The sequence below is a fragment of the Marmota monax genome, unplaced genomic scaffold (assembly GCF_021218885.2).
Source record: "Marmota monax isolate L192 unplaced genomic scaffold, Marmota_monax_Labrador192_F-V1.1 WCK01_AAM20220418_F8-fsc00038, whole genome shotgun sequence".
Lineage (NCBI taxonomy): Eukaryota > Metazoa > Chordata > Mammalia > Rodentia > Sciuridae > Marmota > Marmota monax.
The window spans coordinates 14,654,164-14,665,631 of NW_026692498.1; the positions used below are offsets into that span (position 1 = coordinate 14,654,164).

General features: G+C 48.9%; 2 protein-coding genes across 2 annotated transcripts in view; one reads left to right on the forward strand and one right to left on the reverse strand.

Moving 5' to 3' along the window:
* The window catches only part of Serping1 (serpin family G member 1), a 258,370-nt gene that overhangs the window by 225,863 nt on the left and 21,039 nt on the right, over nucleotides 1-11,468 (reverse strand). The window lies entirely within an intron of this gene.
* Nucleotides 1,740-11,291, forward strand: Ssrp1 (structure specific recognition protein 1). The gene is made up of 17 exons (XM_046445746.2): nucleotides 1,740-1,867; nucleotides 2,337-2,508; nucleotides 2,971-3,156; nucleotides 3,793-3,898; nucleotides 4,194-4,384; nucleotides 4,490-4,720; nucleotides 4,865-4,968; nucleotides 5,069-5,197; nucleotides 5,436-5,657; nucleotides 6,392-6,464; nucleotides 6,877-7,015; nucleotides 7,171-7,216; nucleotides 8,727-8,856; nucleotides 9,260-9,430; nucleotides 9,624-9,712; nucleotides 10,355-10,541; nucleotides 10,801-11,291. The coding sequence occupies exons 2-17, from the start codon at nucleotides 2,455-2,457 to the stop codon at nucleotides 10,870-10,872; spliced, it is 2,130 nt and encodes a 709-aa protein (XP_046301702.1). The 5' UTR covers nucleotides 1,740-1,867; nucleotides 2,337-2,454; the 3' UTR covers nucleotides 10,873-11,291.

Sequence of the window (11,468 nt, forward strand, 5' to 3'; positions counted from 1 at the left end):
GAGTCCAGGGCCAGGGTGGGGGACACCCTTTTTATTCGTCTCCACCCCATTCCCCTATGATGTCACCACAGGGGTGGGGTCTTCAGTCCTGGGCTCCTGATTGCCTGGGAAGCAGCTGGCTAGGGCCCTCTGGGACTCATGTTTTATCTGCACTCTCTCTACCGTCTCTGCTTGGTTCTCATATGCTGCATCCTCATCTAAGCTCACCAGCTGCTTTGTGCTCTCCCTAAAGCCCCCTGCAATGCCCCACCCCCCAGCCTGCCTGAGCTGAGTACCCCTTCACTCTGAATGTTCACCTAATTCCACCCAATTCTGCAGCCATTCCTTCCCTTTCTGAGTTGCCTCCAATAGCATGGGTTGGGGAAGGGGTCTCTTGAACATATTTCTGGGTCTCCCAGAACAGGGTGAGTGAAGAGTCAAGTCACATCTTTCTAATTGCATTGGCAGTGGCTGCAGCTCTGCCTGTGGCATAGCAGTTATCCTATTTTTTCTTTTTTCACTCTCAAGTTATCTGAATTATTTTTTCAATTATGTGCTTCTGGAAGGCTAGGACTATTTTCATTGTGTTCACCAGTTTCCTCAAAACCCTAGAAGTGCACTGGCCCTAAATATATATGTATTAAGTACAATTGGATTTAGAATGCTAGGCAGTGTAGAGTGCTATTTAATCCAAGGCTGAAGCTGTGCATTCAGGGAGCAATGGGGTGTTCCTGTTGTCTCCTAGCCCCAGGATGGAGTTGGCAAGCTGGTGTAATGAGTATCAGGAAAACTTTGACTTTAAATATTCTTTCTTTCTACAGGACACATATTATCCATCACTCTGAGCATCCAGCCACTGTGACTGATGGAAGAGAACCAGACTGCTGTTAAGGGTATCTGGGTTCTAGTCTCCAACTTTGCTGCCAACTCATTGAGACCCTGAGCAATTTCTCTCTGGGTCTCAGTTTTCTCATCTACAAAAGAGGTAGAAAAAATAAAGTGTGTATGGGGGGGGGGGTGGTACGAGTAGATAAACACCTCTTCTAGGCCTGGCCTTCTCTGATTTTGCAAGATGCACCCTGAGACTATGTGAGGGGGGGCCAGGTTTCTGCCACCCCAGTGATGTGGTTTCAAATCAGTCTGGCTCCAAGGTAAATCTGACACCAGCACTTGAACTTGATGCGGCACTTGCCAGTCTCTTCCAGGGAATCCATAAATTGTGATTATGGGTGGGAAGATGTTGAGTGTAGACAGGGAACACATTTTCAAAAAGGATCCAGTCCCACTTGACAGGGTACAGCTGAGAACAGTAGGCTGACTCACAGACCCCAACACCCGCATTCCCTTCGCACTTCGCAGCCAGTGGAAGCAGCCTTTCTCTCAACCCTGTATTTTCCTTCTGGCCCGACAGACTACTTTTTACAAGAGAGAAAACTATTTTGCAGGTGGGAGGGGCACAGCATCGTCCCAATACACACAACGACCCTGAAGCAAGTCCCATAAAATGAAACTACATAACTTCCCTTTAGAACCTAGTCTCCATGTGAAGAAGCGTCTCTAACTTTCTATAGAACTTTACACGCTCCCATATTCCGATCACTTTCCATCCGGGTGGGAACTGGAACCGCCACAATCCCCCTCCCTCAGGTCCTCCAGAGTCGTCGACGCTCTATGTGACGGTCTCCTCGTTGGACCCAATTCGAGTCTCTCCGGCCGGCTCATCCTCTCTATGGTCTGTACACAACTTCCGGTGGCGGGACGCGGGACCGCGCACGCGGGAAAAGCTTCCCCAGCGTACCCCCATCCCCCGTCCCCGCCCCCCTCCCCCGCGGCCCCCATCTAGCCCACCGCCCGCTCCTGGGCCGTCGCGAGGCTGCAGCTTGAAGAGGTGGGTGGTCGTTGTCTCCGGGCCCCAGAAGGGCGCGGGCCCCGCTCCCCCGCGGGACGCTCGAGATGGACCGTTCCGCGTTCAAATCCGCGGGCAGCGGGCGAATCCATTTTAGGGGGAGGGGAGAACCGTGGGTCTGGGGCCCCGGAGTGGTGGGAACGCTGGGAGGGAAATTCTGCATTCTGCGGGGAGTTGGGGGTCCAGGCTCCGAGCAGCCTCTGGGGTCCCTCTGCTCGTTGCCATGGCTCCCGGTGGGCTGCACCATTGGGTTTCTGGCTGGGATATAAGCGCCACTTCAGGCCGGGTTCTCCAGCCAGAGCTGGGCCTGGGCCCTGGAGTACTGTAGAACCCGCCTGTAGGTTCCCAGGCAGAAGAGATCCCAGACATCCCAAGCGGGCTGCCACCTGGCTCCTTTTGTGAGCAGAATGAGGTGATGTCTTTCAAGCACCTGTCTTCCTCCTGAATTCAGATTTCCAGCCTGCTGTGCATCTGCATACCTACCCAGGAGTTGGGGCCCAGCTCCCAGTTGATTCGATTTCCCTGTGCAGCCTAGGGCTCTGTGCCCAGGCCATCACAGGCAGATCAACATGGCAGAGACCCTGGAGTTCAACGACATCTACCAGGAGGTGAAAGGCTCCATGGTGAGAAGGGCTTGGGCTCTTAATACGGGTGGAGAGAGAGAGAAGGAGGGGAAAGTTTTTGCACATTAACAGAACTTAGTGTTGATGATGTTATTACTTTGGAAAAGGAAGACTCAGATTGTGTGTCTGGTATTTCCCCAGCAAAAGTCAATACTGAGAAAGACTCCCAAAAGTTATAGGCCCTTGGTATTTGAAGGGAAAGTGTATGCTGTTCAGTCCTAAATCCCTATGTTGCAAACTGAGAACCTACAAGGATTCTGGATGTCAGAGCCAGATTTAAAGTCCATACTTCCTGACCACTTGTCTCTTCTTAGTGTCCCTGGCTATTATAGCTATCCCCCGACATTCCCTCCATTGATAATCTGGTCAGTCCCCTGCAGCCTGAATGGGTGTAGGGTAGAACTAGGTACCCAACATATCCTGTGTGTACATCCTCCTGCATTTGGCCTATTCCTCTGATAGAATGATGGTCGGCTAAGGCTGAGCCGCCAGGGTATCATCTTCAAGAACAGCAAGACTGGCAAAGTGGACAACATCCAGGCTGGGGAGTTGACAGAGGGTATCTGGCGCCGCGTAGCTCTGGGACATGGACTGAAACTCCTCACAAAGAATGGCCATGTGTACAAGTATGATGGCTTCCGAGAATCGGTGAGAAGTCCTGATGCCTTTCACCCACAATTTTATTGTGCCGTCTTGTTTATTTTTAAACCTTTAGAAAAAGTTGGTGTTTCTTCAGCTGATAACTATGTCACTGGCTGGTTTGGCCTCCATGGAGTAGGGCTGTGAAGCCTTCAAACAATCAGTGTTTTGCTTTGAGTACTGAAGGCCTGCAAGACTCTTTGTGCCTGGACTCTAGAATATTTTCTGCTATCTTAATTTAGATAATGGTTTCTGCTTGTTTTTATCCACGTTCAGAATCTTAGCTTGTTGCTCTTATTTGGTTTTGTTCCTTTTTGAACTGCTTTAGTTACAAACTTAAAGGTTTTTAACTTCCACTTTTATTAAAACAATACCTATACAGTGTTTAAAAACTTAGCACTGTGAGACCCATATCCAGAAATGTCAGTTCCTTTACTCCTCCCCTGGCCTGAGGTCTACTTCCCAGGATCCATCTCTTCAAGTAATCTTTTCAATGATTTCAGAATTGAGACACTGAGTTAGCATGGATTTCTGATAAAGGATATATTGGGGCAGTTTTTCTGAAATAGATAATCCTGGGATGTTGAACTTGTGTTAAGGCCACCAGGGTTTACTAGGTTTGTGTTTTCTCCCCTCCAACCACAGGAGTTTGAGAAACTTTCTGATTTCTTCAAAACTCACTATCGCCTTGAACTAATGGAGAAGGATCTGTGTGTGAAGGGCTGGAATTGGGGGACAGTGAAGTTTGGTGGTGAGTCCTAAGGAAGACTGAGGTTTCGGGGAGAAGGCAGCATGAAGGGTTTCAGCTTTTCACTTATTTTGTTGTCTTTCTGCTACCACTATCTCTGATTTTCTATCATTTTGTGTCTTTATTATGTATTTATTGAGTCTGTGTTGTATAATCGAGCACTGTGCCTGGTCTTGCAGGTACAGTATGAGCAAAATAGCCTGAGTATCCTGTCCTCACGAAACTTAGTTTGCTGGGAACATTATTTATGTATACTCAAGGGCAGTGGCTTGTGGCTTGATAAGCTTTTTCCTCACAGGGCAGCTACTTTCCTTTGACATTGGTGACCAGCCGGTCTTTGAGATACCCCTCAGCAATGTGTCCCAGTGTACTACAGGCAAGAATGAGGTGACACTGGAATTCCACCAGAATGATGATGCAGAGGTGTCTCTCATGGAGGTGCGCTTCTATGTCCCTCCCACTCAGGAAGATGGTGTGGACCCTGTTGAGGTGAGGCCTTCCTTGGTTGCCTTGGTGGCAGATGATGCTGAGGACTTGGCTGGCTGGCCTTGTAGCAGTGATCTACTGCCTGATTACTGGTATGTGCTTTTGCAGGCCTTTGCCCAGAATGTGCTCTCGAAGGCAGATGTAATTCAGGCTACTGGAGATGCCATCTGCATTTTCCGGGAGCTACAGTGTCTGACTCCCCGTGGTCGTTATGACATCCGGATCTACCCTACCTTTCTGCACCTGCATGGCAAGACCTTTGACTACAAGATCCCCTATACCACTGTACTACGCCTCTTTTTGTTGCCCCACAAGGACCAACGCCAGATGTTTTTTGTGGTAAGCAGAAACCTCTGGAGTAAATGGTCCTGGTTTTTGCCTGTGTCTTCAGTAGATGTCTCAGTGTTGTTCAGAGTTCTGTATTGGTGAATAGCAAGTTCATCTGAAGTTTGGTCCTTAAGCTTGTCCTCTCTTCCTTATCAGATCAGCCTGGATCCCCCCATCAAGCAGGGCCAAACCCGTTACCACTTCCTGATCCTCCTCTTCTCTAAGGATGAGGACATTTCCTTGACGCTCAATATGAATGAGTAAGTGTTTGCCTGAACTCATTTCCTGCCACTGTCCAGGCAGGAGACAGGTATGCCATTAGAAAGCAATTGTGCTTAACCATCTCACCTTGCTCTGTAGGGAAGAGGTAGAGAAGCGCTTTGAGGGGCGACTCACCAAGAACATGTCAGGATCACTCTACGAGATGGTCAGCCGGGTCATGAAAGCACTGGTGAACCGCAAGATCACAGTCCCAGGCAACTTCCAAGGGTGAGAGTGCAAGCTTGGGATCCTGGCCTGCTGGGAGTGAGGCTGGGGAATGCCATATCTCCTGGGTAATCCCCTCCTGAGAAGGGAATGAAATCTGTTGGAGCCCTGAATAGATCCTTGTCAGTGCTTCCTTCTGAGCAGTGTGGTGAGATTTGCTCAGTTGAGGGCTCAGCATGTGTCCTGCTGCTCTCTGGCTCTGCTGAGGTAGGAACTGATGAGGCTTCTGGTATCCTCCCAGGCACTCGGGGGCCCAGTGCATCACCTGCTCTTATAAGGCGAGCTCAGGACTGTTGTACCCGCTGGAGCGGGGGTTCATCTATGTCCACAAGCCACCCGTGCACATCCGCTTCGATGAGATATCCTTTGTCAACTTTGCCCGTGGCACCACCACCACTCGCTCTTTTGACTTTGAAATTGAGACCAAGCAGGGCACTCAGTACACCTTCAGCAGCATTGAGAGGTGAGATCCTCCTTCAGTTAACCTCCTGGGTATTCTGATCCTGACGTAGTTTCAACTGGGAAGTCTTGTCAGGGCCTGGGGTTCTTTTTAGGCCGGTGACTTTGACTTTGCAAGCTTTAAGCAGAATTTTCTTTTGCTTTCCTGGGATTTGGTCCTTCAAGTACTCAGTTTAGAAGCCTCTCCATTGCTTTTTTTATGTTTTTAGAAAAGTTATTTTCCATATGATAAAAGCTGTGTGTGTTGGGTACTAGCCTTTTTTCTTCTCTAGCCTCCCCCGACAGTGGAAATGTTATCTGTCTCTTTCCTGGAATGAGCTTTGTGCCCGGGAACACAGCAGCTAATGTTTATTGAGTGCTTACAGTGGGCTGAGCATTTTACAGACATCTTCATGTTTAATCCTCATAATAACCCTATGAAGTGAAATACAGATGAGTAAAAAGATGAGAATGTCCCTTCCCCAACACTCCTCCTGCTCTGTTCATATTCGGTGACTAGGTACACCCCTCCCTCCTTTTCCTTCCCCAGAACTGCTAAGGGTTGCGCAGGTTCCTTTTTTAGGACCAGTGCCTGACCTTTCTTCCTGCTGTCCTCTGGGGGTTCTGAGCAGTTGGGTTGGATGGTGTGGTTGAGAGCGCCAGCCCTACCATCTGGCCCTGGCCCTTGGGTGTCAACATCATTTAGTCCACCCCTGAGTTGGTCCTTGCCATCTGGTAACACTGTTCTCCCCCCCACAGGGAGGAGTATGGAAAGCTGTTTGATTTTGTCAATGCAAAAAAGCTCAACATCAAAAACCGAGGATTGAAAGAGGTATTTCTGTCTGGGAAGGATGAGCCTCTCTCCTGTTCTTTCTGTAGGGGAGAAAGGAGCAGAGATTTCTTGGCTTCTTTTTCACTCTCTCTTCTCTTCTTACCCTTATAGAAAAAAGAGGTGCGTGTGACCCTTTCCCCCTTCTGGTGCAGGTTTTCTCTGCATGGCCTTAGATTAGTCTGTGCAGCCCCTCAGGAGCTCTGTGTGGGGCAGGGAGAGGGAGGGGCTTGGACTAATTGGTGTGGCAGGCAAACCTGGGCATAGGCCTTGCACGTTGACTGTGTGTGAATGACCTAGCTCCAGGGTCTTCTGGGAGCTTCTGCTCTGATCTCACAGGCACTGGGGAGTGCTTCTGAGTGCAGAGGTTTGGCAGGAGGGCAATGGCCCTCACTCCCATGGCTTCCCTGGCCAGGGCATGAACCCAAGCTACGACGACTATGCCGACTCTGATGAAGATCAGCACGATGCCTACTTGGAGAGGATGAAGGAGGAGGGCAAGATCCGGGAAGAGAATGCCAACGACAGCAGCGATGACTCGGGAGAGGAAACTGGTGGGCTAGCCTCGGTGCTGGGCAGCAGGGCAGTCAGACTGTCCTCTCTCTGGCCTGGCCTAGACTCACCCTGTGGCAGGCAGAGCTGGGTGTCTGGGTAAAGGGGTGGGGTTTTCACCCAGGCAGAAGCTGATGCATCTTGTTTTCTTTTTTAGATGAGTCATTCAACCCAGGTGAAGAGGAGGAAGACGTGGCAGAGGAGTGAGTGTTGATTGTAGCTCATGGGGGTGAGGAGGTGCCCTATAAGCTTAAGGGACCAGAAGATTTCTGGACACATTTCTCATCTCTCAGCACTAGCCACTGATCCAGGGTGGAAAAGTGAGACCTCTAATGAGGTGATATAGCAAACATTTCTTCAAGGGCCAAGGACTTTGTTAGTGCACATCATGTTTTAAGCCAGAAAGTGCAGTGGGGAGAGAACAGAGTGGATGAGGGCAGTGTGCGCCCGCTGCCGGCAGTTCCCACGGAGTCTTGCTTTCCTCACTATCAGTGGCAGCCATATCCCTCTGCTAAATTGGTCAAAATTTTGATTGTGATTGTCAGAAGTACAACTAACTGGCATAAAAGAGATTTTTAGAAGTTGTTGTAACTGAAGAGTTCAGGGGATAGAACTGGCTTTAGACTACTGAATTTAGGTGTTCAAAAGTTGGTGGGGAATCTCTTGTTTCTGATTCCCTTATCTATCGTATTGATCCACTGATTGATTGTAACTGGGATCAAACCCAGAGTCATGCAAGCTAGGCAAGTACTTTACCACTGAGCTCTATCCCCAGCCCTTTTAAAAAATTTTCCGTTTGAGGCAGGGTCTCCCTAAGTTGCCAAGGCTGGCCTCAAACTTGCAGTCTTTCTGCCTCAGACTCTCAAGTAGCTGGGGTTACAGGTGTGCAACACTAAGCTTAGGTGATTTCCTTATTATAATTAGACAGGTTTGCCCCATTCGGGGCCAGATTACCCTGAGATGTCTGGGCTTAATCCTAGAAATACTTCTTTCAGTGAATAGCAAGATGAATGGTGTAATCACCTGCCCTTTCCTGAACCTGAACCATTAGGATGTGCAGGTCTTTGACGAGCTGGAACTCAGCCATGTAGCCACCTATAGAGCCTGTGGATGGGGTTAGCCCCTCCTGAGTGAAGGCCAGATAGTTCCCAAAAGGAATTGGTACTGGGCAGCAAAAACAAAAACAAACGAAAACACCCTCCAGGAGTCCACTCAGTGTGCTTGCCCACAGCAGAAAACAGGTCAGGTAGTTCCTTTTTCTGAGGAGTCGCAGTGTATCAGCTAAGACTGTCAGTTTTGTGGGTATGTGCTGGGTGGGTTTCCTCCCTTTTGGTGTTCTTTATCAGAAAAGACTGCAGGGTAAACTCAGATGATTAGCCCAAAGGAAGTGGGAAAGTGTATTTGGCACGTTCTGGGCAAGCCTGATAGTATTTCTGTACTTGGGCATGGGAAGGAGTTCTGCCTGGATTAGGATATGATGACCAAGGAGAGGGCTAGAGTTTATTGGTTCATGTGATTCAGTAAATAACCCATTGTGGTGGTGAAGTCTGGAGAGGAGATGGGCAGGAGGCAGAGTTGGGGACTGGTGGTGCAGGCTGTCCTCTGGTCTTTTTCCCTTGCTGCTTTCTGGGCAGGTGTCTTTGGATTCCATTTCCTCCTAAGGTCTCTAGGTCCTGTTCTCCCACTCAGAGTCTAAGCCCCACTCTCTGGCAGGTTTGACAGTAATGCCTCCGCCAGCTCCTCGAGTAATGAGGGTGACAGTGACCGGGACGAGAAGAAGCGGAAACAGCTCAAAAGGGCCAAGATGGCCAAGGATCGCAAGAGCCGAAAGAAGCCCATGGAGGTGCAGATTCTCCTCTAGATAGAAGTGTGTGTGTGCCTGTGTGTCCATTCTACTTTCTGTCCACCATAGAAAAATGTGTTGATTCACCGTCCCGGGGTTGTTATTTCTAGCCAGCGATTATGGCCTTGAGGGTTTTCTTGGTAATTTTTCTCTCTGGTCCTGAGATAATTAGCTTCTGGAAGATCTGAAGTGGAGACAGGCTACTTGTGTTTCCAGATCCCCTACTGAGCTAGAGGAAGAGGACATGATCCCTGCCCTTAGGACCTTTCAGTCTAGCCTGATACTATTTAGTTCTTCCTCCGTTTCCCCACCAAGTTAGGTGATCCAAAGAAATTATTTGGAAGACTGTGGGGTGTCTGTGGGAAACAGCTGGCTAATGGCATTTGGGTTCTTTGTTACGTAGATGAAGAAGGGCAAAGACCCCAATGCCCCCAAGAGACCCATGTCTGCATACATGCTGTGGCTCAATGCCAGCAGAGAGAAGATAAAGTCAGACCATCCTGGCATCAGTATCACAGATCTCTCTAAGAAGGCAGGCGAAATCTGGAAGGGGATGTCCAAAGAGAAGAAAGAGGTGAGGGGCAGCAGAGAAGAGCTGGTGAACCTCATTGGCTGCCGAGAAGGGCTTTCTTGGATCGGGGTGTTTTACTGATGGAGGGGGCAGGGTGAGCCATTGGTGAAACTTTTCTGTATAGATTTATAGATTTTCCTTGCACCTGGGATGAGGTCTCATTCTTCAGTCTTACGTGTGTATGTGTGTGTGACAGGAGTGGGACCGGAAGGCTGAGGATGCCAGGAGGGAATATGAAAAAGCCATGAAAGAATATGAGGGAGGCCGAGGCGAGTCTTCTAAGAGGTGAGTGTTGGATGTTAAAAGATGGTAGACAGCTAAGGCAGAGCAGAGAGAGTTTCTTAAATGTGGGCGATATATAGGGATTTGAAATCACTGGATAAAATGGCCCATTTTCCTGGAGAGTCAGTTTTATTCAAAGGTATGGGAGAATTTAGGAAAATTATTGTAGATCCTAATATAAAATTCACATGGATTTTTAAAGATAAAGCAGGAGATGTCAGATAAGTTTTGTATATGGGGCTGCTTCAGGTTATAACCCCTGATTTTTTTTTTTTTTTTTGTACCAAGGGTTGAATCCAAGGGCACTTTACCACTGAGCCACATCTCTGGCCTTTTTATTTTTTGAGACAGGGTCTTGTGAAGTTGCTTAGGGCCTTATTAAGTTGCTGAGGCTGATCTGTAATTTGTGATCCTCCTGCTTCAGCCTCCGAAGTCTCTTGAGATTACAGGCTTGGGCCACCATGCCTGGCTTAACCCCTGACTGTTTTATTGTATTCACTTACGATACTCTCTGTTGGGGCAGACAGTGAAAAGAACAGAATGACAGGGACTGGGAGGGACCTTGTTAAGGCTGGGAGAGGTTTGGCCTCCATGACAGTGCCAGGAACCTGAAGGTCCAACTCCTTTTCCCTCTTGCTAATATAGGGATAAGTCAAAGAAGAAGAAAAAAGTAAAAGTAAAGATGGAAAAGAAATCTACACCCTCTAGGGGCTCATCATCCAAGTCAGCATCAAGGCAGCTAAGTGAGAGTTTCAAGAGTAAAGAATTTGTGTCCAGTGATGAGAGCTCTTCTGGAGAGAACAAGAGCAAAAAGAAGAGGCGGCGGAGCGAGGTACGCCAGGAGTGTGGGGCTGCGGGGTGGGAAAGGTGAGGCAGGTGAGAGTCTGTGGACTGGTGGGTGGGCTGTGGTTGGTACAAGACTTACCCGTTGGAGCTGGAATGGATTGGTGGACTTCTGAGATTCTGAAGGTGGGTTCTGGTTGTAGGGAGGGGATAGGACTTAGGGGCCCTTTGCCATTGAAAAGTGACTGAGAGGGCAGCCAGGACTCCTCTGTATATACCTTTCTGCTTAAGAGACTTTTGACTTTCAGGATTCTGAAGAAGAAGAACTGGCCAGTACTCCTCCCAGCTCAGAGGACTCGGCATCAGGCTCCGATGAGTAGAGAGGAGGAAAATCTCTCTCTGTGCTTGCCCTGTCATACCCCCAGCTCCTACCCATGTTCTGGTACAAGTTTCTACTCACATGACATGTAGTCCTTGGATTCTGTGCCATCTGAACAAGCTCTCCTGGTGGCATGCACTTTGCTGGGGCAGTGAGGGAGGCATCTTAACATTGCTGCTTCACAACGATGGCTCCTTGTAACTTGGGGAGACTGGTTGGGAGGCAGGGCAGTGCAAGGTCCAGATCCTCGTCCTACTTTTCCCAACCTTAGGGATGTAGCTGCTGCTTGCCCTGTTGAGTTGCTGCAGCAGGGGTCTTGTGAGGTCAGGCCTGTAGCTCCTAACTGGGGCCTATTTCTACTTTTATTTTGTATTTCTGGTCTGTGAAATCAACATTTAATAAAGGGAACTGACTTTGGAAGTCATGTCCTTATGCCTTCTTTCTAGCCCCATTCTCACTTTTTATGGTGGTGTTTTGTTTACCCACGCCCTCCTGGCCAGCCGGGAAGCAGGTCTCCAGGTACATACTGTTCTGTTCCCGGCTGGACAAGCATTGGTTTTCATTGTTTTTTGCCTGGATAGCCACCTGAGAGTCGAG

Excerpts from the sequence above, each read along its gene's own strand:
- Ssrp1 (XM_046445746.2), top strand. The coding sequence starts at position 2,455 with ATGGCAGAGACCCTGGAGTTCAACGACATCTACCAGGAGGTGAAAGGC. Across the intron at positions 2,509-2,970 it reads AGGAGGTGAAAGGCTCCATG|AATGATGGTCGGCTAAGGCT; the intron begins GTGAGAAGGGCT and ends TTCCTCTGATAG. Across the intron at positions 10,542-10,800 it reads AGAAGAGGCGGCGGAGCGAG|GATTCTGAAGAAGAAGAACT; the intron begins GTACGCCAGGAG and ends TTTGACTTTCAG.